The 27002-nt window shown below is 46.1% G+C and overlaps 1 protein-coding gene across 18 annotated transcripts in view; it reads left to right on the forward strand.

Annotated features, from left to right (window-relative positions):
* Positions 1–27002, forward strand: part of FBRSL1 (fibrosin like 1) — a 397085-nt gene that overhangs the window by 247219 nt on the left and 122864 nt on the right. For all 18 annotated transcript variants that reach the window (XM_072350966.1, XM_072350967.1, XM_072350977.1 and 15 more), the window contains one exon: positions 5107–5136. In XM_072350966.1, the coding sequence (XP_072207067.1) occupies positions 5107–5136 (30 nt within the window). The remainder of the gene's footprint in view (positions 1–5106; positions 5137–27002) is intronic.

Here is a 27002-nt window from a genome sequence, read left to right on the forward strand (position 1 = left end):
GCCTTATGCTTCCCCACGCCATTTTTTTGGCAGGTAGCCTGGTTAGGATACATGTCCCTCCGGGCTGGAACCTGCTTGTTCACACAGCCAGCTCAGATGTCTATCACCATCCTCATAAGCAGGATATAAATAATACCTGTAGGTATGTGCGTTTCTGAGTAAAGAAAAGTGAGCTTTTCTGTAAGCTAGGACAGGGGCAGGAACCTGTAACTTCTGTGCTCTGCAGTGCTTGCACAGCAGGAGCCAGCAGCCTTGGGGCTGCAAAGGCACAGTGCAGATCTTACACCTCCAGGCTTGGTCTGAGTGGGAGATGCCACATTTACATGAGTAAGCCAAGGTGAATTCTGTGCCACTCTCTAAAACGTGGAGGATGTGGCCCCGTTTCAGATAACGCCGTGTGTTTCTGCACCCGATGACATAACATTGAAGCGCTGTCAATCTTGTTGCAGCCTTGTAAAACTCGTGTTGTTTTGGTTTAATATTAGAGCTCTGGTTCCTAGTGTGAGGCAGCTACGTGACAGCCTGGTTTCATGGTAATAAATGGAGGACTCCTATCATGCAAATGAAAACTGGGTGATCTGAAAGTTTAAATGTTGAGAGCAAATAAAAAGTGCTGACGGTTATTTTGATGGTTCCTGAACTTACCAGAAAAGAAGATGTGTAATCTCAGTACAAACAAACCGTAACACAGATCTTGCCACTTCCCTGAGTGGGAAGAGCCCTGTGCCATCGCCCTGTGCTGTTGGGATGTCCTCAGCATAGAGCTGGGGACAGAAGGGGAAGGAGGCAGGGGAAGGGCATTGCATGGCTTTTCTGCTGCACACTGGGCCAGCTCGGCCCAAATTCTGTGTTGTTTCTGCTGAACATCGGAGCGAAGGAGGCTTGTTTCTGACTTGAGTGTGCACTGCAAAGGTTTCCAAAAAGCGACACAATTAGGGATTGGCTTTGCAAACATTCTTGGTGGCATTGAGAGGCAACTGGCACAAAGCAATGAATAACCCTTTTACAAGCCTTTATGAACCCAGCACAATGCCTGTTTACAGTTTCGCTTATAGACCAGGAGTGTTAACAGGCCTTTAGAAAAATCCAGGTAATTGAAGCTTTTGTCTTTCAATGAGCCCCGTAGCTGTCAACAGTTGCCATTCTCCTCATTTTCTTTAACCTTCTGTTTTGACAAGGGCTGCTGTCCCCCCCGCAGCTGCATGGGAGGTGGATGCATTCCTGGGGAGCAGGAGCTCTCTGCTCCTCCACCCGGAGCCACTCGACTCTTCAGACTTGCACAAAATCCTTTGGGTCAACCCCAAGTTTCTCCTTTGACTTCATTATTCCCTACTCCCTGCCCGTCCTACACCACTCCAGTGCTAGTCGCTCTTTGTTGACCCAGGGTGGGAGGTGGAGGCTGGGGAATACAGAGTGCAAAGATAAGTCAGGCCGTTGCCACAGAAACTGCACCAGCCCATTGCCATCTGCGGTATTTTTTACCCCCACAGGGGAATGGGGTCAGCTGTGGTTCTGTTTTTCACAGTGTCCCGGGCAGGTCTGGTTTTGCTGTCGCTGTTTTCTCAGTGCGGTGTGTGTTGAGCAGCCTGCGGGTTCCTGTTTCTGTGTGCCCATATGGGAGCACACTTCTCCAAATTAAAGAGAAGAAAGCCTAAATGAATGGTGAAGCTTGGGCTTTCTCCACCAAAGCGGGCTGTTTGTTCCCTGTTTGAGCCAGCAGGAGCTAATGTGAGTGGGCAGCCATGTGCCCGGGGTTGTGGTCAGCTCCCCACTTCCCAGGACCCTGTATGTTGAGCAGAAGTGCAAATCATACAAATACTTGTGCTCATCTCCCCCCGGGTTCTCTCATTGTGTGTACTGCTTGGTAGCTACAGACATCACCCTTACTTGCATTGAGATGTGGTACGCTGGTGGTGTGTGTGAAAGCCACAGCAGAGGAATCTGAGCCTGCTCTGCAAGGGTCAGCATACAGAAGTCAGGCTGAGCACAGTGCTGGAGGGTGGCTGCTTTAGGGGATGAACGAGAAGTTGTGCAACTTGCTGTCAGGATGGCTAAAGCACCCATCAGGCAATCACAGCTGCACGACTGGGATCTGTGTCTGTGCAGAGCCATATTTGCATCCGTGGGCCCCATTGCCTTCTTCAGCTGCAGGGCTGCAGCGCTGTCGATAAAGCTAAGGCAGATGTAAGCTAAAATGAAACAAAATTCTTTGCTTTTTTCATTTTAAAAACAATTAATTATGGAGTATTTTCCAATGCCGAATGAGGAAAAAATGTGTCCTCAGAGAGCAGATGTTTGCTTCCTTCGTATGTCTGTTTATAAAACTTAGCATGTGGATTTGATGGTTCACTTGCGTTTTACAACTTGCTCTTATCTACATGAGACAAAGTTGCATATTGGTACAAAGCAAAATTAGGCATCTAAGTAAGGCAGTTCTGCACCTTTTAGAGACGCAAACCATCTGCAGTGGGTTTTTATACTCATTATAGATGTAAGAATTTTTGAGGCCAAATCTGTTTGCAGCAAGAATCTTCCCTTAACAGCCAGAAAAAGCCCATTCTCTTAATGTCATAATACGGCAGGAAAGGCAGACAGACTGAGGTACAAAAAGGCAGAGAGAGAACCGAAATACTGAGGCCTGTTGGGATGGTAATGGTCACTAAGTTAACTAAGTTTCCCCCAAACTTCCTACATCTGCTCTCAAATATTTTAAACCCAGATTTATTACAATTTACAGTGCTGTTGCGTTCGTAACCTGTTTGCCCAGGTTTATGGGCAACAGCATCCAAGTTCAGATGATAACTTGGAATGTCGTATAACTTCTAGACGTATTTCTTAGTTATTTCTATTCTGTTTTTGCAATAAAAGTAAATCCACTGCAGTGTGCTTCAGTCCAAAGCCTGCAAGAGTGAATCGTCATCGAAATCCACTGCCCCTGTCAGCATGAAGGGCAGGATGGGAGCTGAGGTTACCTTAGCTGATAGTGGGTACAGAGCCTAAAATAATGCTGTGTTTGTGATGCTCATGGCTGGGTTGGCAGCGGGGAGCTCACTCAGCCCCCAGCAGCCACATGCTCCTAGTTGGGCTCAGCCCTGCTGGAGGAAAAGGGCCTCCCCAAGCAGCTGGCATTTCTCAGGGGTGTGTCAGAAATACGGACTGCAATGCTGTGACTGCATCTTCCTCCCCACCCTCTTGTTTTTGATGACTGCCTTGCTTTGTCAGCACAAATTAGCACCGTCTTAGCAAACAGAAGTGCAGTGAGTGCTGGGGCAGCCTCTGTCCAGCAGGTCTCTCCCAGCACAGCTCAGGGGTGATGGACAGCCCACGTCCTTCCAGGCCTGGTGCTCCTCGGAGCAAAGACCTCTCACTCATTGTGGTTTCACAGCGTGGGTTTGGACAAGTGGCAAATGGCTGCTGATGATAGTTTATCAGGACTGATTGTACTTCCCTCTGAATGGCTGGTCTGTGAAACTGCTGTTTCCTACAGTCATTTTCATAAAGCTCAATGATGAAAATAAAAATCTTCGAGAAGGTATGAGCAGCTCATAGGAAAGCACTTGCTAAAGACGCAGCTCTCTGATGCTCTTACCTCTGTGCACAAAGCAATTGGCCAGGACTTAATGCAGTCTGCAGGCATTAGTGCTGCTGTTCCCATGGGACTTGGCCGGCACTGCCTGCAGCCCCACAGAGCAGCACCTTGCTGTCCCACCACTGCATCCCTCTTTGCTTTGGGCTCTTATTGTTCCAGAATGGCTCCATATGAGGTTAGAGCTGTGTGCAGTGCTTTAAACAGTTGGATTTCTCTAGAACCTGTGCCGTAGATCAGGTGGGGCGGTGTGAAGCACGGTTTCATTTGAAAAGGAAGAGAGTTCTGCTTAGTCAAGACTGTAGAAAAACAGCTCCTTTAAACCAAGCATTTCCTCTGAAGGTAAATGGGAATAAGGAGTAAATTGGAAAGCTGAGCAGTCCTCGCTGCAGAATCTCTGCGGGAGACCCCTCCGCTCTGTCACTGTCCTTCGTGTGCTTTTGTGTTTCAGAGAATTTAAGAGTAAAATGTACCTCAAGTGTTTGGGGTCAATCATTTCGTGTGCCAAGCACAAGAAAAACAGATTAAATAGTCTCTCAGAAATCTGCGGAAAGAGGAGAATGTCACAGCTGAATTTTCTGCTTTGTGACTTCTGGATAAGGAGACATGACAGGGCCAATGGGAGGAGTGGGAATGGACAAAGTGACCCAGAGTTTGACTCCTGCTTTTATGTTAGTGCCACTGGAGTGCGTGTGTTCCTGTGGACCATCCCCACAGTGTGGCTGAGCACTGCTCTGTCCTGCCAGACAGTACAGCTGCAGAGTGCCAGGGCTGCAGAAACACAGCCTGTCCTGCAGGAGGAAATGCCCATTGGGCACCAAAGCTGCAGAACGCTTTGCTCACTTTGTGTAACAGACAACCAGGGGTTCATTCACATTCCCCAGTCCTCCCCAGTGCATGTCCTGATGCATTCAGTGCTCCACTTCCCTTTCTGCACAGCTGCCTGTGCTGTGCATTTCATTTTCAGAGGCTGAAAGGGATTTTGCTCTAAAACTCTTTATGAGCAGCCATTTCCTCCTGGGATCGTCGTCTGATTCAAACTAAAAAATGGACCAGAATTTATGATGTCTTGTAATTACTATTCTTGGTACCGCTCATTAAATTAGAAATTGATTGCCGGTTTCACAGTTTCCTTGTTAGGTGACAAAGTGCTGATCAAGGTGGAGCAGTGCAGGGCCGTTAGGATATGTTGTGCAGTTTGGGCTGGTATAAAGGCGCGCTTTCTGCTGTGGGGTTCGTGGTACAGTTGTTTTTATAATGCGTAGCTGATTGTCTTTTTTGTTTAAAGTTTGTTGTCACCCATTATAGTATGAGTGCACCGTATTTTTGTGTAAAAAGAGAGAAATTGGCTTTGGTTTATGCTGGCAATCTAAAAGGCATAACTGCAGACATCAAAAGTGCATGTTTCATTGAACTGAGAACATCATAAACAGCTATCCTAAAGATTTAAGCAGATGATGCAAAAAAATCTCACTACATAAAGGTTTTTCACATTATCTTTTTCTCTCTCTAACCCACAGTGTGACAGCGAGAGTGATGTTGACGATAAGGTAAGACTGAATTTTCTTCTTTCATGTGCTTTACTAGCTTGGAAATTCCCTCACAGTCAAAATAAGAATGAATTTACAAGTGATATTTTTCCTCCAGGCTTCATGTCAGGTTTAAAATTGTTTATAATAGAACGAAGCAAGCATTGGATCAGACACTTTATGCTTTTCTCTGGTTTACAGAAGAGAAACTCTTGTTAACGGAATGGTGTCTCAATTAGCGTGTGAGCGTTCGGTGGGACCCAAATCACAGTGCTAGTGCTGTTTCAGAGGAAGCCTCTGATCACCTGCCAGGAGCCCATATTTTATTTACAGTAACCTTTGCTGACGTTGGTTTTGTGATCGGCCCAGAAGGTGGGACAGTGGCACCCACCTCCAATGCAGCGCCCTGTTTGCCAAGGGGTGTTTTGTTGTGTTGCGTGCATATTTATCACAGAGCAATGATTTTTCTGACCTTTTCTTTTAATACAGAGGTTGGTCATTGAAAAGTGGTAGCGGTGTGGTTTTCTGTAGGGATTTCTTGTTTCACTTTTGCAAGGGAAACGGAGAGGTCTGACAATATAGCCACAGTTGCACCGTGCTCTTAAGCATCAAACGTATGAAGGACTTCAGTATTCCTTGCCGGCTTCTGTTCTGGCAGATCAAACCTGGCATGTCAGGTTAGGTCTTCATCAAACTTTCATTATATTTTGGCTGTCCAGTCTCTTGCATTCATTCATGAGAAGCTGTGGCACGTAGGTTTCTACTGGCTCAGCATTACAGAAGTAAAGGCTGACTTCAGATAGCCTCGTCGCCTTGGCAGCACTCTTGGCCGCAGCCATACATTAGAGGTTACCATGAGTTCAAGAGACCGTGCTGAAAGAGGCTTCTGGTTAAGTTTTATTTTATGCCTATATTTATTTATAAAGTCACTCCCAGAAACCACCACTCACGTTCTGTTTCTCCCAGAGGTACGCAGCAGATCTGATGTCTGGGATGGGGAGGGTGAGAAATTATTCCCTAAAAGCTCAGGTACCGTGGGGTTAAACCATTTCTTAGACTGCCCAATCAAAGAAAGTAAAAGCAATCACTTAGGAAACTGTTTAAAGATCTGCCAGTCAAACCTCAGATGAAGTTGTAAGTGACATGTAGTTTTATTATACAGCTATGCTATTAATGATTATCTAAATTACACTGGTAGACCCAGCTAGCAGCATTACATCTGAGACTGACATTTGTTAGATTAGGTTTGACTTCACCTTGTAGAGAAGAAATTGAAATCTGAACAACATTGATTAGCTTTCAGAATGTGGGATCTGAGGTTACCTTCAGAGGAAGCTGCAGTGCGGTCGGCCAGTCGCACACTGTCCTTTACAGCAAATGAAAGGCTATTACAGCATTCCTAACCATTAATGTGGCATTTCTTTACATATCTGTATCAGTAACTTGACCTCGTGGTCTCCCGTATTTCCCAACTACCTTCTCTTTAAGGTGACTCCACCTCTTTAGTAACATTTCTTTTCTTCATGAGGGGAGCAGTGCGAGATCATCATCTTTCTATACCTTACCTGACCTGCCGAGACGTGAGATGTGACACTGGTTCTATTAAATAGGTCTCTGGGATTAAGTAGGGTTCCTTTGCTTGTCAGCAAAGATGTGTGCACGTGCGTGTAAGCTCACCAAGGCTGAAGTGAAGAGACTTCACGTGGACGATGTAAATGCGACGTTGCCGTGCAGCTGGGGAGCACAACCTGGCTGTCTGCATTAGTTTCTCACATGCTGTGCTCTCCCGGAAGGCTGTTTGGTATTTGTCTAAAACTTAACCTGGCTGGATGCAACAGGGAGCTGTAAACGTGTTGTCATGGACAGTCCCGAGGGACTGCACTGAGGAGTGCTTTTTCCCCTTTCCATTTGGTGGCGAAAATGTATCCTCTGATACGGCTGTGTGGCTCCTGCAGGAATGTTGGACGTGCTGTCTCACCAGCATCAGGCTTCCCAAACTACATGAGGGGTCAGCTTCATTCTGCAGTGCTGCAGAACAATCCTGCTTTGCTGCTCGGTCAGCAAGAAGCAGCTTCCTCTATGTACACCTACATGCCGGCGCTAATGAAGGGCAGGGCAGGAATTACTAATTTGCTTTGATTTGCATAACACTTTTTGTTAGTCATCGGGAGCAGATCACTGTCATCTGTCTGTACCTCGTGAGGGAAGATGACAGAGATGCTCACGTCCCAGTGCAGGCTGAGTCAGTGACAGCACTAGAAGTAAAACTGAAAATTTCCACCTCCTACACCTCTCCCTCTCTACCACGCTACTAATTATTCACTATTTATTTATTTCATAGCTCTATGGGCTGTTGAGCTCTTTATGTTTCAAAACGCAGACGTTATAGCCTAATTAAGGCTTTGCCGTCACTACATTGAAAGAATATAAGTACGCTCGTGGTGGGATTTTTTTTGCTTTTTGCAGTGTTGTGAAGGACTCCAGGGGAGAAAAGTAATTGAGCAGAGTCAGTCATACATACACTGTATCGGAATGGGGGAGTCATTACTTTGTGCAAGGTGCAGTTCTGCAGCAGATTGTGAGCGTCTTTCCAAACTGTGTGCTGCTGCTTTTCATAATGGGAGAGCGGGATCTCAGCCCTGGGGACGTGTCCATCCCATCTCCTCTCTGAGAGCTGTCTCTGGCCAAGTATAGCCTTTCACTTCTGCATCACTGCTGAAGTCTCAAAGGAAGTTAAGTGGGATGATGCTTTCTCACTCCTATCATTCTGTCACCACGCTCTTCTCCAAGAACTGTTTGAAATACCCGAACCAATAAACCGAGCTGTCCAGACATTTAACCAAGCGAGAAACTTAGCAAATCATGCGTTCCCAAAGATGGAAATGCAAATCCTGTTTCTTTGACTGTATGTTCGTTGAAGGACGGAGTTTTGGACTTTGCAATTGTTAGGAGAATTGCGGGATAGTTTGTCAAAGCTGTGGAAAGGATATTGTGCATTTTGTGAGGGAGGAGAGAGAGAAAGGGAGTTAGTCTGATAATCGTATTGCACCATCTCTGCACTGTGCTATAGCTGCGGTGTGAGGCTCACGGTCCATAAACATTGTTACTGAAAATATATACTTCCTTTAATAGCAACAACAGCATTAACAGACAGCAATTACCCTTCATTTTCAGGAACTATAAAGTCTCCATTAATTCAAGATTTATGTAGTTATAGCATTTAGCACAGGAATAACACCACAGAGAATTGGTTTATACACATGTAATGAGAGAGCTTATGGCATACTTTAGTGAACATTAACATAATAGAGTAATATAAACCATCAACAGTTCCACTTATTGTCTCTTACCTGCTCTAGCATCACTATGAAAAGTGGCTAGCAGCTTGGTAATGGGCTCTGTTAAGTGGTGTTCTGCATAAAGCCAAAAGTCAACTTGTGTAAAACAAGGGAATGAGTAATCTCTGCTCGTTACTCCAAAATGCAGTTCCCATTTTTTAATAACAGTGTTCAAGGCGGCACTAAAAAAAGCTGGTGTGTTTCAGAGCAATTCAGAGCTCGTGTTCTTTCAGCCTTGGACTTCTGTCTGCTGCATGGGAAATTGCTGCTTGTCACACAAAGTCAGGTCAGGTTTCTAAAGCAGTGCTTTCATGCAACTTCTTACAGCAGCAGCACAGTAAGTTCATCAGGCCCAGCTCCGGGCGGTGTGAATTCAGCCCTGCCATGCTGTGTGCTGTGCTAATTCCTGAGTCCCAGCAGGTGCTGGAAGCAGGCAACAGTGCATGGGCAGGTGTGAGTTAGCACTTGATGCATGGGAGAGGAGCAGTACCACTGGGTGCCATCCTGCTACATGCTGAACTGAAGTAAAGGGGAAGGCTGTAGGAGGCATCTGAGAGGGAAAATTGGGCACATTTGTGGCCAATAAGGGAAAGTTGTTCTCTGCAGTGGAACATAATGGGAAGGTGCTTATTTGAATGTTTAATAAAGGGTTGATTGAGTCCAGTGAGAGATGAGTGCTGACATCAGTACTGCGTGTCAGTGCTGGGAAACAGAGGTGAGCTGCGAAGGGATACCAGCTGAATGATGGAATGATAAATGGAAGGTGAGATAGTGAGAGCTTGAAGGAGAGCTTAGCTGTAAAGAAAAAGGATGCACAGGACTTAACCATCGGTTGGATGTTAAGATTTAGAGAGCCATGTGAGTCAAAGAGAGTACTGAGAACTACAAGCTTGAGTGAGAGGTGGAAGTGATAAGGGTGGAGGCAATGGGGAGAATAAACTGTGGAAGATCTAGGGAATGAAATTATCAGTTCTGTGTTGACCTTGAAAGGGCATCTACAAGCGCACAGGAAAGAGGCATAGTTTAGACAGCACAAGAAGGGGATGCGATCAAGACAAAGAATCTAACAGTTGCTCTAACAGAACTGGTTGCTGTCTCTGTGTATGTGTATGAAGTTACCCAGAAAAAAAGAGCCCCATAACACCATGTTAAAGATGTTCTTAATGCACACAGTGGCAGGAGTGGTTACAGAGGTGGGGTGAAGAGGGAGGATGTGCTGAAGCCCAGAGAGGAAAGAGCGGTGGCAGGTAGGAGGTGGCCAAGGGAGAGCGGGTGGGAGGGTTCCCAACAAGCCCTTGCAGAGATTAGGGGGCCCTTCACATTGTCCTCCCAGCAAGAATGCCTGCAGCTCTAGGAAAAAGCCTTAGGAATAATGTCCCTCCCTGACCTTGGTATTCCTAGAATTTAAGCAAAGCAAAAATGCAATTGAAAATATTAACCAATGTTCTCCCCTCCTACTGAGATTTTATGTTTTTGCTTTACCCAGACAAAAAAAGGCAGATTTTAAGAACATTAGTTTGTATATAGCAAGCTGAGTCATCTCAGTCTGTGGTGTCCATTCTCCTTCTTGAAAATGTAGCATTTTCTTTTTCAGAGCAAACAATGGGAAGGGCCTTGTAGTTTGCTGACAAAAGTCCATCATTAACTCGCATAAAAGGACTTAGATCTTATGGAAAGCTTGTGGGCAAGACAGGATAATACCAGTTCTGTTGCTGGCAGTTGGCGGCTCCCAAGCTCTCTGGTTTTTCTATTGTTCAGCATCTCCCAGTTCCAGTTCCCCATCCATGAGCACTTCCTTATCTTCTCAAGGTCCTTGTGAGGACACTTCTAACATCTGAGGCAGCAGGGAAGAGAGCAATCTTATACAGCTGTCTGCCCACACCAAGAAACCCCATTATAGAAAAGGCACAAATGCAAAGGGACTCCCTGGAAGGTGATCAGGTATTCTGGTGATGAGCGTGACATAGTAGGCAGCAGATAGGAATTGGCATTATAATTTAATGATTTAATTAACCGTAAGGATGCCAGGAAGATGAGAAGATTTTGGAGGATGCATACTGTAATTGCTGCAATTGCAGTCCCTCATCTGGCTTACAGCTTCTTGTGACTGTATTCCAAAACTGTTTTAGCAGGTTAAATAGATCAGAAGAGCCCAGCATGCAGCACAGGGTGCTCTGTGCAGGCACAAAGGATAAAACTTAAGGATGGCCTAAGAGTCAGTTTTGGGTTTTGTAGCTTTCTAGTAGCTCCTGCTTTTGAGTCCAATTTGCATTAAGATCCAAACTAGTTTTCACTGCAGATTTCCAGACATTTTGATCCTCAGAGCAGTATCTAGCACACATCAACTGCAGACATGGGAGCTTGCCTTCAACTTGAAGCTCCATCTAGAATATCACTCCTGATTCCATCTGAGGTATTATTAATTTCTCTGTATGTACTGGGAAGACTCTAATCCCTGGTAGGACATTATATTTTTTAACATCTCTTGACAGTCTCAAATACCAAGTTCTGCCCATCTGCATTTTCCGTGAGCAGGAAGATGTTCTCCTCAGCAAATGGTTAACGTTTAATTTTGTAATGCCTGAGGATGCAGCCTGAAAGCTTCACTTGATTTCTTTTTTGGCTTTTAAATAGCGTGCCACAGTTTCTGCATCCTGACGGCTTTCCTCTAATTTTGTATGATATCTGTATGATTATCTGAGGAATAGGATTTTATGTTTTCATTAAAGCTGTGCATGCATTCAAAACAGAGCAGCAGCCAAATGAAGCTTTTATGAGCTCTCATCTGCAGAAGACAAAACGATGGTCCCGGAAGGTTAAAGCAGTGCTTGCCATGGTGCACCTCCCTCCGGTGCTGCATCTGCAGTGTCAAAACCACCACCAGTTGTGCTTGGCTGTACCCACTGATCTCCAGTCCTCCCTTCAGTGGGTCCAACTGAAATACGTCAGATACGCTCACTTGGTTTGCATAGCACACAGCCTGCCTTACGGCCCCTGATTCCTTGGCCTTTCCCACACCTGTGTCAAAATTAGTTGGAGATCTTTGCCTAAATCTTTGGCAGCAGCTGACTTAATTTGTGGTTTACTACTCCTGACAGTTTATTGGGGAAGCAAAGCGCGCCTTCATCTCCAATAATAAACAGCCCACCCGCCGACTCTTTGACAGACTTAATGATTTTTTATACAAAAATGGACAGACTTAATGTTTCGACTGTAGCGATCATCTGTCCTGATCTCCGTAATGAAATTAGATTAAGTGCACCTGGGAAAATGCTGAGACGGCACATTGCCTTCATCACCTTCCTTAATTTAAAACCAATTTGCGGGGAAAATATCCTCTGAAGCTGAGGGAGGCAGAGAGGAGGGGGAGGGAAGGGGATTTTAAAATCTATCTGGATAGCTACTGGCAGTTTTAATTCCTTTCCCTGCTGGCAATGTGAAATATTAACAGCCGTAAGAGTGGAGAGTTTAAAGACTTACTAACCTTCTTGCCATTCTTAGGGGGGAAAGAAACAAGACGAGGCTTTTTACTGTCAAGTTCATCTCCAGGGACAAAGTCCAGTTGATGCTGGGACTCAGCTTGGGCAGGGAGGGGATTCCGAAATCAGGAAGATGCTTCTTCCAAGGGCTAGGCCGTATTTCCTAAGATGTACTGTAACCTCTGGGTGTTGGTGGCACCTCCTGTCTGCTCTTGCCTTGATAATGATTTAGTTGTGCAGAAAAACAGTAATTTGCCCACGTAGCTGTGAAAGCAGCTGCAGTATGTACAATATAATGTGACCTGAAAATTATCATGAATGTTTCTTGGGCTCGTTTTGAAGAGAATGAGAAACATGTCTTTTTTTTAATTAAAAATAAAATGTTGTGAAGAACAACCATAAGCATTTTTTCCCATGAAAGATGGTTCCCATTCTCTCCCTCTGACTCCACTTATTCAGAATGCACCAAGGTCTGTCGCCGCTGAGCTGGTCAGAGAGCAGAGCAGTCTGCCATAGGCTGGAAAGTCTCTTTATGGCAGAGAGTTAAATGTTTACTGCCTTTGTCGTGTGGACTATTAACATCCCAGCTCAGCAGTGCACTTGATTTATCCACCTCCTGCCTCAGATTTCAGTGTTTCTGGAGCAGTGGTATTCATACCAGAGGTGGGCAGTTTCTGCTACTGACTTGGAGATGCTTTTCCTGCTTGGCTTAGAGTCAGCTTTGTTCTTCACGAAAGCTTTCACAGCACAGAGACTCTGCAGAGATGCCCGCCTCGTGCTTTGCCTGCTTCGTGCAGAACCCACGTCAAATTGGAAAGTCCCACATCATTCAGTGCTCTAGAAATGTCTTGCAGCAGGCTTGGGCTTTGTTGTAATCACTGCAGAGTATCTCAGAGTTCCTCCAGCTGCTGGAGGTCGCCACTCAGACCTGCAGTCATGAGAATCTTGGAAGAAAACAGCATTCAGAATAACTTTGTTGTAAGTGTGAGTGAAGTGATATTTGTTAGCAAAGATGGCACCTGATTATCTAAAGTGCTCCTCACACTAATTGAAGTCAGCATTATCTGCAGATGCTCAGGGCATCCCAAGATCTGTTCACTCGTCTTCATGCACTCAACCAATCCTATCACTGGGACTCACTCTGCAAGTGGGAGTTTGCATGAGTAGCCCAATTGCTGTCAATGAATAATTTAAATGATTTAAGCCTTAGACGTGCCGGTTAATAATGAGAGAAATCGGCCCCATATGTCCTTGTCCATAAATACTGGAAGACGGGGACAAGTCACTTTTAAATGGGATTCATTTATTTTTAAATGGAATAATGATAAGTGTTTTAAAGGTAATCAAGCATGTGTAGCTATCCTGAATGTTATAAATATGGAAGAGCATTAGTCTAAAATTGAAAGGAATCCCATTCATACATAAAGTTGGTTGAAGGTATTGTGAGAGGATAAAAGCGCAGGGTGACATGTGATGGCCAGCAAAAATGTTAAGGCATCTCTTCTTTTTATTAATTGCCCCAATGGTGACTGGTGTGTATTTGTCAGTCTGTTACGTGTGCAGCACCTGAGTGCTCACTAGCTTGTGGGTTTTCCCTCTGTACCCTGCTGGAAGCAGACAATTCCTGAAGAAAACAATTAGCTGAACTGAAATGTGTTCTGGGTCACATGTAAAGTCATGCACTGGAAGTCATATTCTTTCTGAGGCATTAGAGCTTGTTTTCATAACTTCATCTGAAGTTATCTTTTAAGATGGTGGTGCTATCAAGATGGTTTGAGGACAGCCGTTTCCTTTGAACTCTTTGCACACCGAGATCATTCGTGCAACTGTAACACATTAAAAGGTGGTTCTGGAGAAGGTTGGAAGGCTGGAAGAAGCAGCAGCTTCTTGGTGCATGTGTCTGTGTTTAGTCAAAACAGCGTTCTTGGTTATCTTCAGCCTTTTGAAGTCTTTGCAACTCTGGTGTTGTATTTGCTTCATACATCACCGCCAACAGCCATCAACAGCTTAAGCGTTCAGAAATTGGCTCATGGCAGGACAGCAGGTGATGATGTGCAACACAAACCAGATGGGAGGACGAATTGCCTTAAACAGATGAGTAAAAACTCATTTCCACTTAAAATGGAAATAAATGCAACGTATAGAAAAATTGGAAAGGAAATGGGTGGTAGGCTGAGGAGGAAGGAGTAGGGAGGAGGAGAGCAGCTGCCCTGCCTAGAGCAGGGCATCCACATGTACTCATCCCTGCAGCACAGGGTGGGAGGAGGGCTTCCTGCATCCCAACAGTACGAGCTGCATAGGGGAGGAGTGAGCCTGTGGCCACGGGAGCTATTATTTTTAGTTGCTCTTTAAAGTCAATTAGAACTAAAGCAGATCTGTATTAAAAGTGAATTCATATTAAGAATAGCGCTGCAGCAGCTCCCGCATAGCGGCACAGCCATTTCCTGGGGGTGCTCTCTGGTTTTCGCTGTTCTGTGGGCATGGGCAGTGGCTATGTCTCAGACTTGCAGAATTGCCATTCCTCTTTCCTCCATCAAGAGCAAGCAATTGTAGGCAAAGTAACTCTACGGCAAGAACCAGGTAACACACTCTAAATGCGTGACCTAATTCTTCGGATGATGTTGTATCAAACATTATTTCCTCGTTACTCTTTGTGCGCTGATCTTCAGGGCTCTCCCTTAAAAATAACAGCGGCGACTTGAATTAATTGGTTGGGAAACATTTTTTTCTCTAAGCCATGGTCCACAACAAAGCCAGCAAATGTGGACTCGGTTGCACACAGAGGCCTGAAGCCTGCACATTGCTCTGCAGACAGACGCACACATCCATGGCTCTGCTGTGACCGCCTTGCTTTCACAGGAAGAAAGGCCAGCCAGGCTGCAGGGCTCCCAAACAGTTGCTCGCCAGATCCTGATTTATTTGACAGCCCCCGTAATAAAGTAACTATTTGTCTAACTCTTCCTGATTAGTCTGAAGAGGGCTGCCAAGCTGAAGAGGATTGACTAGTCAGGAAACCGCTGGTATTTTGGCTCCTTTTTCTTCTTCTTCTTCTTCTTCTTTTCCTTAAGGGTTGCGATATTATTTGCAATAATTTCTCCTTTATTAAGTTTGGCATTTCAAAATAATTCACTGCTGTGATGCGAACATTTTCCACATCAACAATAAGTCTATTACGGAGAAATTTACAAAAACAAAATGACTTCATATTGCTTGCAGATGTATTCTGTAAAAATAATTGTTTTTCACTCGATTTTAATGTTTCTAGGCCTTTGTAAACATAATGCCTAAATACTTCTATTCAATAAACGAGAGCCATTTGGTAATTGCTTGCACATTTGAAGTCCAGTAAATAAGGAGCAGATTTCGACCAAAATCTGTGTATCATTTAAGCTGCTTAGGTCACAGCCCTAGGGCGGAAAAGAGCTGGTGAGAAACTTGTGTTTTCAGAAGTAGAGAGCTGTGACTTCAGAAACCAAGACAAATAAGCCCCATTTCTCTTTAATTAGTGAATTCCTGCTTACGGCCCAGGCTTTCTTTATTCTTGGTTCAATAAGGCTGGGAATTCAAAGGAGGCTGAAGATGTTAAGCATTGTGTTCTTCAGGCTTCCTTTATAGTCTTGGGATACCAAAGTCCTTCAGGCTCCGCTGGAAATCCTATCACACAAAACCATATTTTTTTCCTTGTATGCATTGTTTTCAGGTTAAAAACACCATTGTGCGTAGATAGAGAAAATGTAGACATACATATGGAGGGGAAACCATGGCTGATGTCACCGCCTGCGTGTCTTTTCGTGTGTGTTAGGGTCTCTGTGTACTACTTTGTAAGAGCCAGCAACACAGAAGACTTTGTTGAAGCTAGAAGGACTGCTCTAGTAAAGCGCCTTGTGGTCTTAAGGCTGGGCAAAATGTCAATGTGAAACAAAACAAAAAAGACAGTGCGCGAATAATTGGATATTGCTTGTCATGCAAGAAAAATAACTTACAAAGCAAAGCAGAATCCAGAAATAAAATGGAAATAAAAACAAAAACAAGCAAATACCACATGCATTGTAATTCCTGCGTGAGATGTGTTTGGAGGAGTCCTTAAATCAACCAGCTCCCAGACTGCATTCATCAGCTCTCCTTGTGCCTTATGAAAGCTAACGCTGAGAGAAGTATTCTCTGTGCTGGCTCGTTTTCCTCTGAAGATGTTTTTTAAAGCGCGGAGACCTTTGTATGGAATTGAGAAGGGCAAAATACCTCCGACAAGGTGTTGTAAATGATAATGCGAAGCTTTTCCTTGCACTTTGCTGCCTGCTGTTCTCCAGACACTGTATTCTCAAGGGTGAAGTTCTGGCCTCTCAGAAGGCAGTCATAAAACTCTTTGATTTAAACGTGTCCAAGACTTCAGGTCATATCAGCAGGTATACACCCTGCTTCCCCTTAGGCCACTGTGGTTTCACATGTAGGTACAGGTAAATAGTGACAAAACAGCCTTTTTGCTCAATAAATAGAGCAGGTGCAGAAAGAAACGCTCGTCCCTCCTAGTGCTGGTAGCACGAGAGATGCCGCAGGTCACACCGACCTGGTTCCAGGTGACGAGTCATGAAAAACAGCCCCTTTGAGATAAAAGGGCTTTGTATGCTCCGGTCCCTAAGCTTTTGCTTGAATGTACAACAGAGTGCTCCTCTGCCATCATAGGTCATCCCCTGCCAGCTCCTCCGTGTCTAATTCCATCTCCTCTTTCCCCTCCTATCCAAAGAGCAACAACCCTAAAACCCCATAAAGCTTTGCAGCTGTTTTCACACGTAATTAAATTGTCCTAGGTAATCCTTGCCCGGTGGCCTTTCATACACTTCAGGGGGAGTAGCATTGAAGCCACCAACATGAGTCCATTACTGGGATTCCTGTGCAGATCAGCTGCCCCACAAAGGCGGCTGTGATGTTCCCAGGGCTCAGGAGAGAACCTCTCCTTGTGGCAGCTGTCCCTGGTGAAGGGGACATGCAGGGGAAAGGAGCTCTGGGCTCAGTGACGCCTGGATCAGCATTCAGCCCAGCAGCACCACAGGGCACAGAGGTGGGAGGCAATCCTTGCTGCTGCTGGAGAAGCTGCCTGGGATGGGCTGTCTCATAGGCACAGTGTATGTGCATCTTTGACCTGGGCAAAGGTTGGAAGCGAGACACAATGATGCAGCGAGGTGAGAGGTGTAAACTTATGCAACTAGAAATAATCCCGAGCTTATCTGTGTAATCTTGTTTGTGTTCAGTGAGAAGGAAGGAGTGTGAAACCGGCCTGACTTGGTCAGAAGCCGGACAAGAGCTGTGTTTTACGAGCACTTTGTTGCTTCCTCTACCTGTGGCTGATCAGAAGCTGTAGCTGATGAAGCAAACCTCTTAGGTTTAGCACAGCTTTGTACTTTGCACGGGGAATTGTGCCTATCTGGAACAAACTCTGCCTCAGGTACATCTTCCTTACCAATCCAGTGCAATTTCCCTGTTTGCAGGCTTCACTGGGGCAGTAGGCAGCAGGGATTACTGAATTACTGGCATGGCTGCAGGAGGGCCCAAAGTGCTTTGGGCAGCACAGACTGACAGAGGGTCCCTCCACAGTTTGAATCAGCACCATTTTTTGGGTCTGTTACACAACAGTGCCAAAGAAATGGGAAGAGCCAGTAGTTTCAGTGAGAAATCTTGCCTGTGAACTCTTGCCTGATGAAACTCTAGACAGCAGTGACCCTTTGCATTTGGAAACTCCCTTTCTGGTTTTGGTTTGATTTGTAGCTCTCACGTGGCTGTAGATGTGCCTGCTTCTACACCTGCACGCCGCCTTCTCCTAGCTTTTGGGTCTCATTTCATCAGACACTTAATGTTGAATCGTGGTGTGAAAAGCCTTGAAGAGGAGAAAGGGGTGATAGAAATGACCCTTGAGAATCAGGAACTGCAACTTTCATCATGAGTCTGCAGAGGCTGTGGCATGTTTCAGAGCAGGAGAGAGCTGGAGGCTTTACTCCAGGGGAGTCAGGAAAATCAGTGTAGCACACAGGGGTACACCAGAGACTGGCCTCTCACTGGGTAATCTCTCCAGGGAATTTTAAATGCTGGGTACTGCCATGATACATGCTCTTTATTATGTCTCTCAGCACACAACAACACTGCTGAAAGCACTTCCATTCTCTTGTTATCTAATCTCTGTCATCAGAGGTCAATGGATAGAGGCCAAGGTCCTGCCTCAGCATATTTCCAAGCAGAAGCCCCACACGCTTTGACAGAGCCTGTTTCAGAGGAAGCATATGCTGGGGTTTGCCTCACACATCGCCTAAGAATCCGAGTTCTTAGAAGTTTCATTTGTGGGTATATTTGCAAATAAGATTTCTGAACCCCCGTTGTAGAAGAGGCTGTGGTTGAGATGCTCTAGTGGTTGGTCTCGCAAGTGTGTCACTGGTTTCCATAGAAAGTTGTGCTGGGTGATGCTGGAAATCACCCTCGTGTTATTTGATGTGTTAAAGCCCCCAGGAGCTCCAGCCAAAGCCGTACCTGCAGGAGGGAGCAATCAGAGGCAGGGAGGTGCAAAGGAGTGCTGTTCTGTGCAGTAGCTGCGTTCCCATAATAACCTCTGCTGCTAGAGGAATGGGTTTGCATCAAGGAATTACTGTAAGAAAAACATCCTGGCTGATAGGCTGTCCCTGCAGTCTGAGTAGACAGAAATGCTTGGAATAAGGTCACATCACAGTAATTGGATTATCTAATAAATAGCTGGATGTGGGTCTGTTACAGACAAGGAAGGCTTGCAAAGCACTCCCACTTTCTTAACTGCTGCTTTAGCCAGCTGGTAGGAATGGGGAGGTGCTGGGAAATGACATTGACAATAGCAGGTTCAGAGGTATTGTTCATGAATCAGTGTTTCAGTGCATCCTCTGCTCCAGTCCATGGCAGGCAGTGAGAGCTTTTTTATGAGCATTTTGTTTGTTCTTATGATTTATTCCTGGCGTTCTTCTCAGGTTGCCAAGACAAGGTAAAAGATGCTTGTCTTGTGTGATTTTGTAAGTGTAAAGTTCAGGGTTATTTTCTAAAGGCAAGATGAGTATGGAAAATCTTGTCCAATCTCAGCACCATTTTTTTTCCTTGCAAATGGCATTTATCTCTTGTCATGTGCAGCTGCCTCCGCTCCCTGCTGGAAGCTTCTCCCCGAGCAGCTTTCCTGTCGTCCTGGGTGCACAGACGTCCTTGTTTCTTTGGGGGCAGTTGAGAGATGAGTTCTCTTGGTTCTTCTCAGAGTCACAGAACACAGAGGTCTTTCCCCAGTCCTGCACATGTTGCAGGAAGGCAAGACCGACAGCTGGCTGTCCTGCAGGGCACACCACGAGGCTCTGCCTTCACGTGCTCACTGCCCCACCAACTGCTGCCATGAATGTCTTTGTACAGCATCTTCTTCACGCAAGGCTGTTTGGGTGCATTACACCTTGGAGAATTCCTTGTCTCCTGCCTGGTTATGCAGTGCAGGAGATGGGTGAGACGGTAGAAGGAGTGTTATGCTTTGTGTGAGCCAAGGAGCTGCACTACAGAGAGAAAAATGAAAGTGTTTATCAAATGCCTGTTTATATTTTAGGGTGCAAACAGATGTTCTCTTTGTGAAACTTGGATGGAAGTGGAGTTTAGCAAAGCCTTCCCTCCCCTTTTGCTGCTGCTCTTGGAGATATATCAGCCTTTCAGAGATCAGGTCCTGCAGCTCTTACAAGCCATTGTTTTTTGTTACTGAGGTTTGCCAAGCCAGTCTCTGGTTGTAAACCTTTATTTCCTGTAATTTAAACAAATGATACATTTCAGAAGTGACTCAGTTCCTCAAAATAAAGATGTATTCCAGCGTGCTGGCTGAATGCAGGCCTGGGTTACCCACAGCAAGTACTTGCCGCCTGGCCTGTCGTGCTGTGCTGCTCTCAGCTCTCCTCTGACCACTTCCACAATCTTTTCTAAGCAGAACCTGCATCTGAGAAAATGTGCAGGGAAGCTTTCAAACCATGGACGTCTGGGTGGGTTAGGAAAGAGGAAAGCAGTTTAATCTTGGTCTGATGCTGCCTTGCAGGCGAGCAGGTATGTGTAGAGCACTTGAGTGGAGCTCTGGGCTTGTCTCTTTAGCCTGGGTACTTGGAAAGACATTAAGGGGACCCAACTGAAGTGAAAGCACATCCATGTGCTGGGTGCCTCTGGGGCATGAGTGGCATTCCATTGCTGAGCCGGGCTGTAACCATCCAGTGTTGTTTTATGTCACAGAGCTACTTTACCTAATCTGCCTCATCTTTGAACCTTTACTTCCTTCTCTTGTGTTTATTTACTATTCCTGCATAGGGAGCAGTATTTTCAGAGATACAGGTCTGAAGCTCAGGAAGCTCTGGCTGTTGCCTGCAGCTAACACTAATTCCTCTGTCTGACCTGCCTAACTCGCTGTCTGGCGACCTGCTGAGCCATTGTTTTTAGTTAGCAAACTAACTACTAGTTTGCAATGCGAGGATTAAAAATAAACCAAAACAGCTTCTGGAAAGGCTGGGTTAAATCGTTTACGGTGCTGCTTGTAAACTTCTCAAGTACACTTACTAGAAGAGGAGAGGTGTTGCAAATGGAAGCCTCCCTGTCTTGTAGCGTACTGTCTTTGGTGTGAAAGAAGATGGTGTTTGCTTTTGTTCAGAAAGCCCCAGGTTGGGCAGATTGTTGGCTGGAACAGAGAGTTCATCAGATGTTTGTGGGCAGCCTGGGAGATTTGCACAGGCCTCAGACACCTGCATCAGAGGAGTTGCAAAACCTGTTGTTGGAATGAATGACATGCGGGGACTCTACCAAAACTCTCCTTAGATTTCAGCGTAAGTGAAAACAAATGTTCTGCCGTAAATATCCCCCAGGTGAATACGTTTATTCTCTTCACAGCTTTGAAACACGCTTCAGGCTAGAGAGGCTCCCCGGAGAGGGAATTTAGCGCTCTGAGCCAAAGGTCAGGGTCAGGTCACTCTGCTCCATTTGAAATTTGGCACCTAGGTACATATGGCAACTGCATCATCCCAGGGGCTAATTTGCCAAATCAGATTGCATCCTCTTTCATAGCTTCGTGCCAAGCTCGTATGTCAGTCTACTGCCTGCAAAGCCGAACGTTGAGCATCCAAGACCTGCTTCCAATACCAGCCACTTTCAGCAGCTGAGCTCTCCTGGAAGAATACCAGAGCACGCCTACCTGATAATAAGAACAACATTTACATAGTGCTTTTGATTTTAAAACTTTATTAAGCATCAAAGGCAGCGCTGTGCTTGACCCCTGGAGGCATTTACAAGGATCTCTCTTCCTTGCAAATACCGCAGCGCGGGGTACGAGTGGATGGGAGCCGTAACCTCTGCAGAGTGTGTGAGAAGGCAGCACTGACGGCAGAGATGGTAAATGGTAAGAAGAGAGGTCCCTGAGTGTGCTGGTTCAGCTGCATGCAGCATCCACGCGCTTGAGTCAGCCGGGTTGTTACAAAGCCCCGCGTGGGATGCCGTGGTTATCTGTATGCTACAGGTTCGAGCTGCTTAATTAGGTTTGTCTGGGGTAGGAGGAGATTGGCAAAAACCTCTGCTGCACATACGGTTATGCTGAGAAACTAGTTTTTCCCAGTACAGCGTTGCTTTGATAGGTTTTGTTACTGGGATGAGTTGCACACAGTGTTTTGCTGATGTTGGTATTGATAGACGTGTGTTGTTAACGGCTCCTAAACCCCAGTGTTCTTTGATGTCCTTTCTTAACAACGGAAAAAATGAGGCGTAAAAATTTCATGGTGACACAACTGCAGTGAGTTTGTCAGTAATCGTACTGAGATTTGGGATGTTTTCATTCCTGCTGCTGTACCCAGGCAGCCACAAAAGGCGTCTCAGTGGTGTCAGTCCACATTCGCTTTGCAAGGGTTGGGGCAGGGGAGGGCAGGGGAAATGCTGAGATGGAAACTTTGGAGAGCCCAGAAGGTGCTGGAGGCTCCAGCTTGCTTCAATTAGTGGAAGTCAGCATGTGCCTCCTTCCTCACTGGTTATCTTTGATCTTTCTTAAAGGTGTAAGGCTAGAAACAGATTTAATCACAATACAAAATACCTGAGAAATGCGGTCTGTAGACTTTATGATTCTTCTCTGAAAAGGTCCTTGGAGACTTTAGCTTTTCTTTTCTTCTGGCCTTGCAGATAGACATGTTCATATAACCCTGCTGTTTTCACATTCATACCATACCCTTGCCAGGATCCAGCATTTCCCAAACACAAAGCCCATGCTCAAGCATCCAAGGGCTCTGTGCTTACTGCTGCTATTCTCCCTGCAGGCCCATGGTGAAGGGCAGCTCTGGGCAGCACACCCCTCGGGCTGCTGGGCACACACTCTTGCCCCCTCACTTGGCCCGATGTGCAGTGCTCTTGTCTGCCCATCTGCTTTTCTCCTCCTCTTTTTCTTGCTTTTTAATGTGACAGAGTGTTCGTATGCTGAACCTTTCGTGGCCTTCCTGCTGATCCTGTTTCCCCTGCTGGGAGCTGGGGCTGTTTGTGAAGCCTGGGGGACAGGTGGGACAGGAGCAGAAGGGCGTTTGTCTGCTGCAGCATCCTTGTCAGTGCTGTGCAGTTGGGAAGGCTCATCCTGTGCCTGGAGGGAGCAAAGCACAGCAGTAGGAGTCCCTCTCCAAAGAGCAGCCAATGAGATACCCATTGGTATTACCCTTGTTCAGAAGACTTTTCAACCCATTGAGCTACTGAGAGCAAGTGTAGGCTGTGCTTTACCCTAATTCAGCCAAATAAAGACCAAACCAGAATGTTGTGTAGGAACTGGTCTTTGATCTCTCCTAAGGCACAGGCTGTGTCGGTGATCACAGCCATCCAGTTCTCTCTGCCTGTTTCTGTTCTCCCTGGTGCCATTTTTACATCAGTGCTGTTCAGTGACGTCAGTGGAGCAGTTCCAGATTTGTACCAGCAGTTTGGCAAGCCCCTCGTGTTTGAAAAGTCATGAGTCAGGCTCCAGGAAAATAACGTGATTTTTCTTAAAAATCATTATTTCAAACAGGATATGTTTTTCTAATCTGCCTTCCAGTGTTTCTGCTGATGAGTGCCTTTCAAGCTCTTTTAATTGTATCAGCAAGATCTGGGAGATTACATTTGTTACTGAGAGCTGCAGACTCCGGGAAAGTACAGAACCCCAAGAGGTGGAACTCTTGAAGTGGGAACTTTTTGCAGGGGACTATTACAGCTGTCCGTCTGGGCAGCACAGAGTGAGAGGGCTGATCTGCAGCACAGACTCCAAGGGCCTCTGTGTATTTATCGTATCAGTGCAATCAGTAAGCACAATTATAATCAGCATAGTCATGGATATATGCGAGGCATCAATATTTCTTATTAAAAGCCTGCATGGTGTCTGCGCTGTGTCTCAGTGGGAGCAGAGCGCTATCAATTCAGAACTTCTTCAATTCAAACTTCATCAATACAGAACTTCTTACCTTGGATACGTTTGCTTTGAGCTTGAAATCCAGCTAACACGAAGGTGGCCAAGTGTTGAGGTTCACCATGAGCTGATGTTTGATTCTGATGGCTGGGTTAGTTACACTGCTCGGCAGGACAGCCTGTGTTATGTATGCATGTGTGTGTGCACTTGCACTGATCTGAATGGTGCATCCTCATATGCACGTAGGAAGCCAGCCAGCTCCTCCAGCGATTATGGTTGTGTCTTTCTGTTGCCCGTGCCTGTGCCTTTTATCGTTTATTTGGAAAGTTAATGAAAACAAGCTCAGTACAAGGAAAAGCATCCAGCAGAGCAGCCATCAGTGCTGCAGGAGTTTCGCCTTGCCTGCTTATAATTAATGCCTCTTCCAGCAGAGAGAGCCTTCATCCAACAATGCTGGTCCTGTGCTTGTCGGCTGCTGAGCAGCGGCTGGGAGGGAAGGTTGCCCTGGGGGAAGGCCAGCCTGCCATACCTTGCACTGAGGAAAGCGTGGAAAACATCATTAAAAACAACAAAAAAAAAAGCTTTCCAAAAAGGAATATTTCTGCTTCACCTGCGCTCAGCACAGCCAGGCAGCCTGGGCTGGCTTCTGGTGTTCCCCCTCAACACCACACAGGGCTGTGTGCAGCCAGCCCGTCCTCCAGCTGAACTGTCGGAGGTTTCTATGGCACAGTGTCTGGGTATCAGAGATGGAGGAAGTTTTCTTTCTCTAATCAGCCAGTCTTACATTTCAATCAAAGAGTTTTAAATTTGCGCCCATAAATAATTCATGCTCTTATTACGCTACACATTTGGAATGCGGAACGCACATTAACTTGTCCATGGCCCGCTCTAACAGATCTGCAAGTGTGATCATCCCTGTTTGATACCAAAGGTGATGATATCCTGGTGTGTTAAAATTGACAGCAAAATTCTTACAGACTCCGGCGCAGAGATTTTCATTTCTGGTGAAATGACTGTGCCACAGAAGGGATGTTCTGGTAGTTCTGCAGCACAGATGGAGTAAGGGTGGCATCACCCCGGTGCTCATAGCAGATGGTAGCCAAGGTGGGATTTGGGTGCAGCTCACCTGCAGTGCCACCCATTCCCATGGGCAGTGCCTCCTCCTGTCTGGAAAACAGAGGGCGGTTTTTTATGCTATGAAACACATTTCCTGTCATTTACTGAAAGATAAGGTCTAAGAGTAAGCTTGATTGCCTCCATTTAAAAATGTTTATATAGATCAGCAGCAAGTTCCTGAAATAGTATTTTCAGCCATGTACAGGAGTAAGGCTTCAGCCTGGGGGAAAGTGCCGTCCTTCCAGCTGCTGCTCAGATCTGTGCTGTTCTGCTTCATATTCAAGGCTTTTTGTCTCAGCTCTCTTGACACGTTATTTTATTTTATTTTTACTTTGAGGAACTTCCATTTCCTTTTAAAAACTGTCATCCAGCATTGGATGCAAAGTCCATATTGCAGTAAATGCCTAAAGCAGGCTCCAAATCTCTGCGAACAGTGGGCAGTGCTTTCAAGTGCCATAGAGCAGTCCTAGAGCCGAACCTTGCCATGTGGTCTGTCTGCCTGCAGCTGATTTCCTCTCCTTTGAAAGTTCAAAGATTTGGCTCCCTCAAAAAAAACGTGATGGGGGAGAATAAATGGCTTTGGTCATGTTATAAGCACTCGCAAGTAATTTGCTGAGAAACCTGCCCACCTCCATGCTTTGGAGAGAGGATGTGAAATCTGGCAGGGGCTGAGCCTCGGGTAAGACAGATGCCTTTTGCTATCTCTATATAAGTTGCATCAAATGGAGCCAAGCTGAACGCTCCTGGAAGTATCAGTTTGCACATTCCCAGGATTTCAGAAGAGCAGAGTCCCCATGCTTGCACTGGTAGGCTTATGGAAGGGACATAATGCTTCCTAAAGAGGTTGCTAGGTCTTCTAAATGAGCAGTTTCCCAAACAGTCCCATAAGGACATGCCTTCCTCCAGGAATACTGTGAACACTCAGAATTGCTTAGCAGTCAGGATCACAAGGAACCCCAGGTCTGCCCAAAGGGCACCTGATAAGATCGGTGAGAAAACACCCATTGCTCTGGAACACCATGTAAATCTGTCTGCACTTGCCGTTCACACTTTTAATTGAAAACAGAAAGGAGGGGGGAGGCGGAGGGGAGGCATCATTTGAGCAGATTAGCTAATTGATTGATTGATTATTTACAAGGAATCGAAATTAGAGGGACTGATATCTCGTTAGGGAGGCGTCAGGGCAAATTCGGTGGTGGTCAGGTTACCCCTGCGCAGGGTTTGATGTGTGCAGCACAACTGTACCTCCTGGTACAGGCATCGTGCCTGTTTCCTAACGTGCTCTGGGAGAATGTGGAGTGCCTTTCTCAAAACCACATAATCAAAGCAACAGTGAGTTAAGAGTGCAATGTTCAGCTCTGGCAGAGCTTGCGTAGCTCATGGTTGCCAGCAAAGGTCTCAGTGTGCTGTGACCATGGTTTCACCGAAGGTACTGGGGCCAAATCCCTCTCCAGCTTATTCTGGGCCAGAGACAGGCAGATAAAGAATGTGTGTTAATGTGCACCATATTCTCAGCCATCTGTTGACCCCATCTGACTCGCTCTGCCTGTGCCGGTGGGGCTGCTCTCCGGGGAGAGCCGGCGCAGGTCAGGAGGGCACCCCAGCCTTGTTGCGGGCTGCTGAGCAGCGGTACCATCTGTAAGGCTTTCTTCCTCTGCTTCTGTTCCAAATCTGCCCTACTCAGGGCGGTGGGCAAGTATGTCGGGATAATTAGTTTATCCTGAGAAAGCAAGCCCTGCCCCCGGGTCGGCAGCCTCATCCCGGCTGGAGCAGAGCCGCTGCAGGGAGGGACCTGCGAGTTCTTTCTGGTTGTGCTGCTTGCTGACAGCCCGGCAGGCCCATGGGGATAGGCTGGCCAGGAGTGATTTCTTGCAATGAATGGTGTGGTTTGTGCCAAGAGTTGGTTTTTTTTTTTAATATTCAAGGCCTGCCAGTAAGATCCCTGGTGCTCTTGTCTGGGGTGGCTTAGCCTGCCCTCCGGGTATTTTGAAATTTAAGCACCTTTCTTAGCAGCTAAGGCAAGTTCTCAAATGCTTCCCATGGCAGCATTTGCTCCCGGGTGACTGTCACAATCTTGGCGAGCAGAGATGAAGGATCAAGCACAGGATCTGCCGCGCTTTGGTGTCCCTGCAGCAGAATTGTTCTGCTCAGAGCTCACTGTTTCATGTTTCCTTCTGCTTTCACGGTACTGTTTCAATCAATGCCATCCAGGGGACACATGAGCCCCATGTAAAACGTCATCGATGGTCGAGAGCGGTTTGGAGAGTCTGTTATGTACTTATAAAAAACTGTGTCAATACACAGTCAGGCTTTTAAAGCGGTGTTTATAGCACTGTAATGAGCCTGTATCTAGGTCTTGAATCAGAACAGGGTGTGGGCCCTTTACAATGGGAATACAATAACGTGTATTAAATAGCATTAAGAAGTTACTGCCTGTACGCAGTAGCCAGTTTTCCAGCCTTAATACCTGAGAACAACAAAGAGCACAGAGGGCTGCAGCCCCAGCAGCGCCAACACTGCCTGCACCCCTGGGGGCTGCGCAGGCAGCTG

The sequence above is a fragment of the Excalfactoria chinensis genome, chromosome 16 (assembly GCF_039878825.1).
Source record: "Excalfactoria chinensis isolate bCotChi1 chromosome 16, bCotChi1.hap2, whole genome shotgun sequence".
In the NCBI taxonomy this organism is placed as follows: domain Eukaryota; kingdom Metazoa; phylum Chordata; class Aves; order Galliformes; family Phasianidae; genus Excalfactoria; species Excalfactoria chinensis.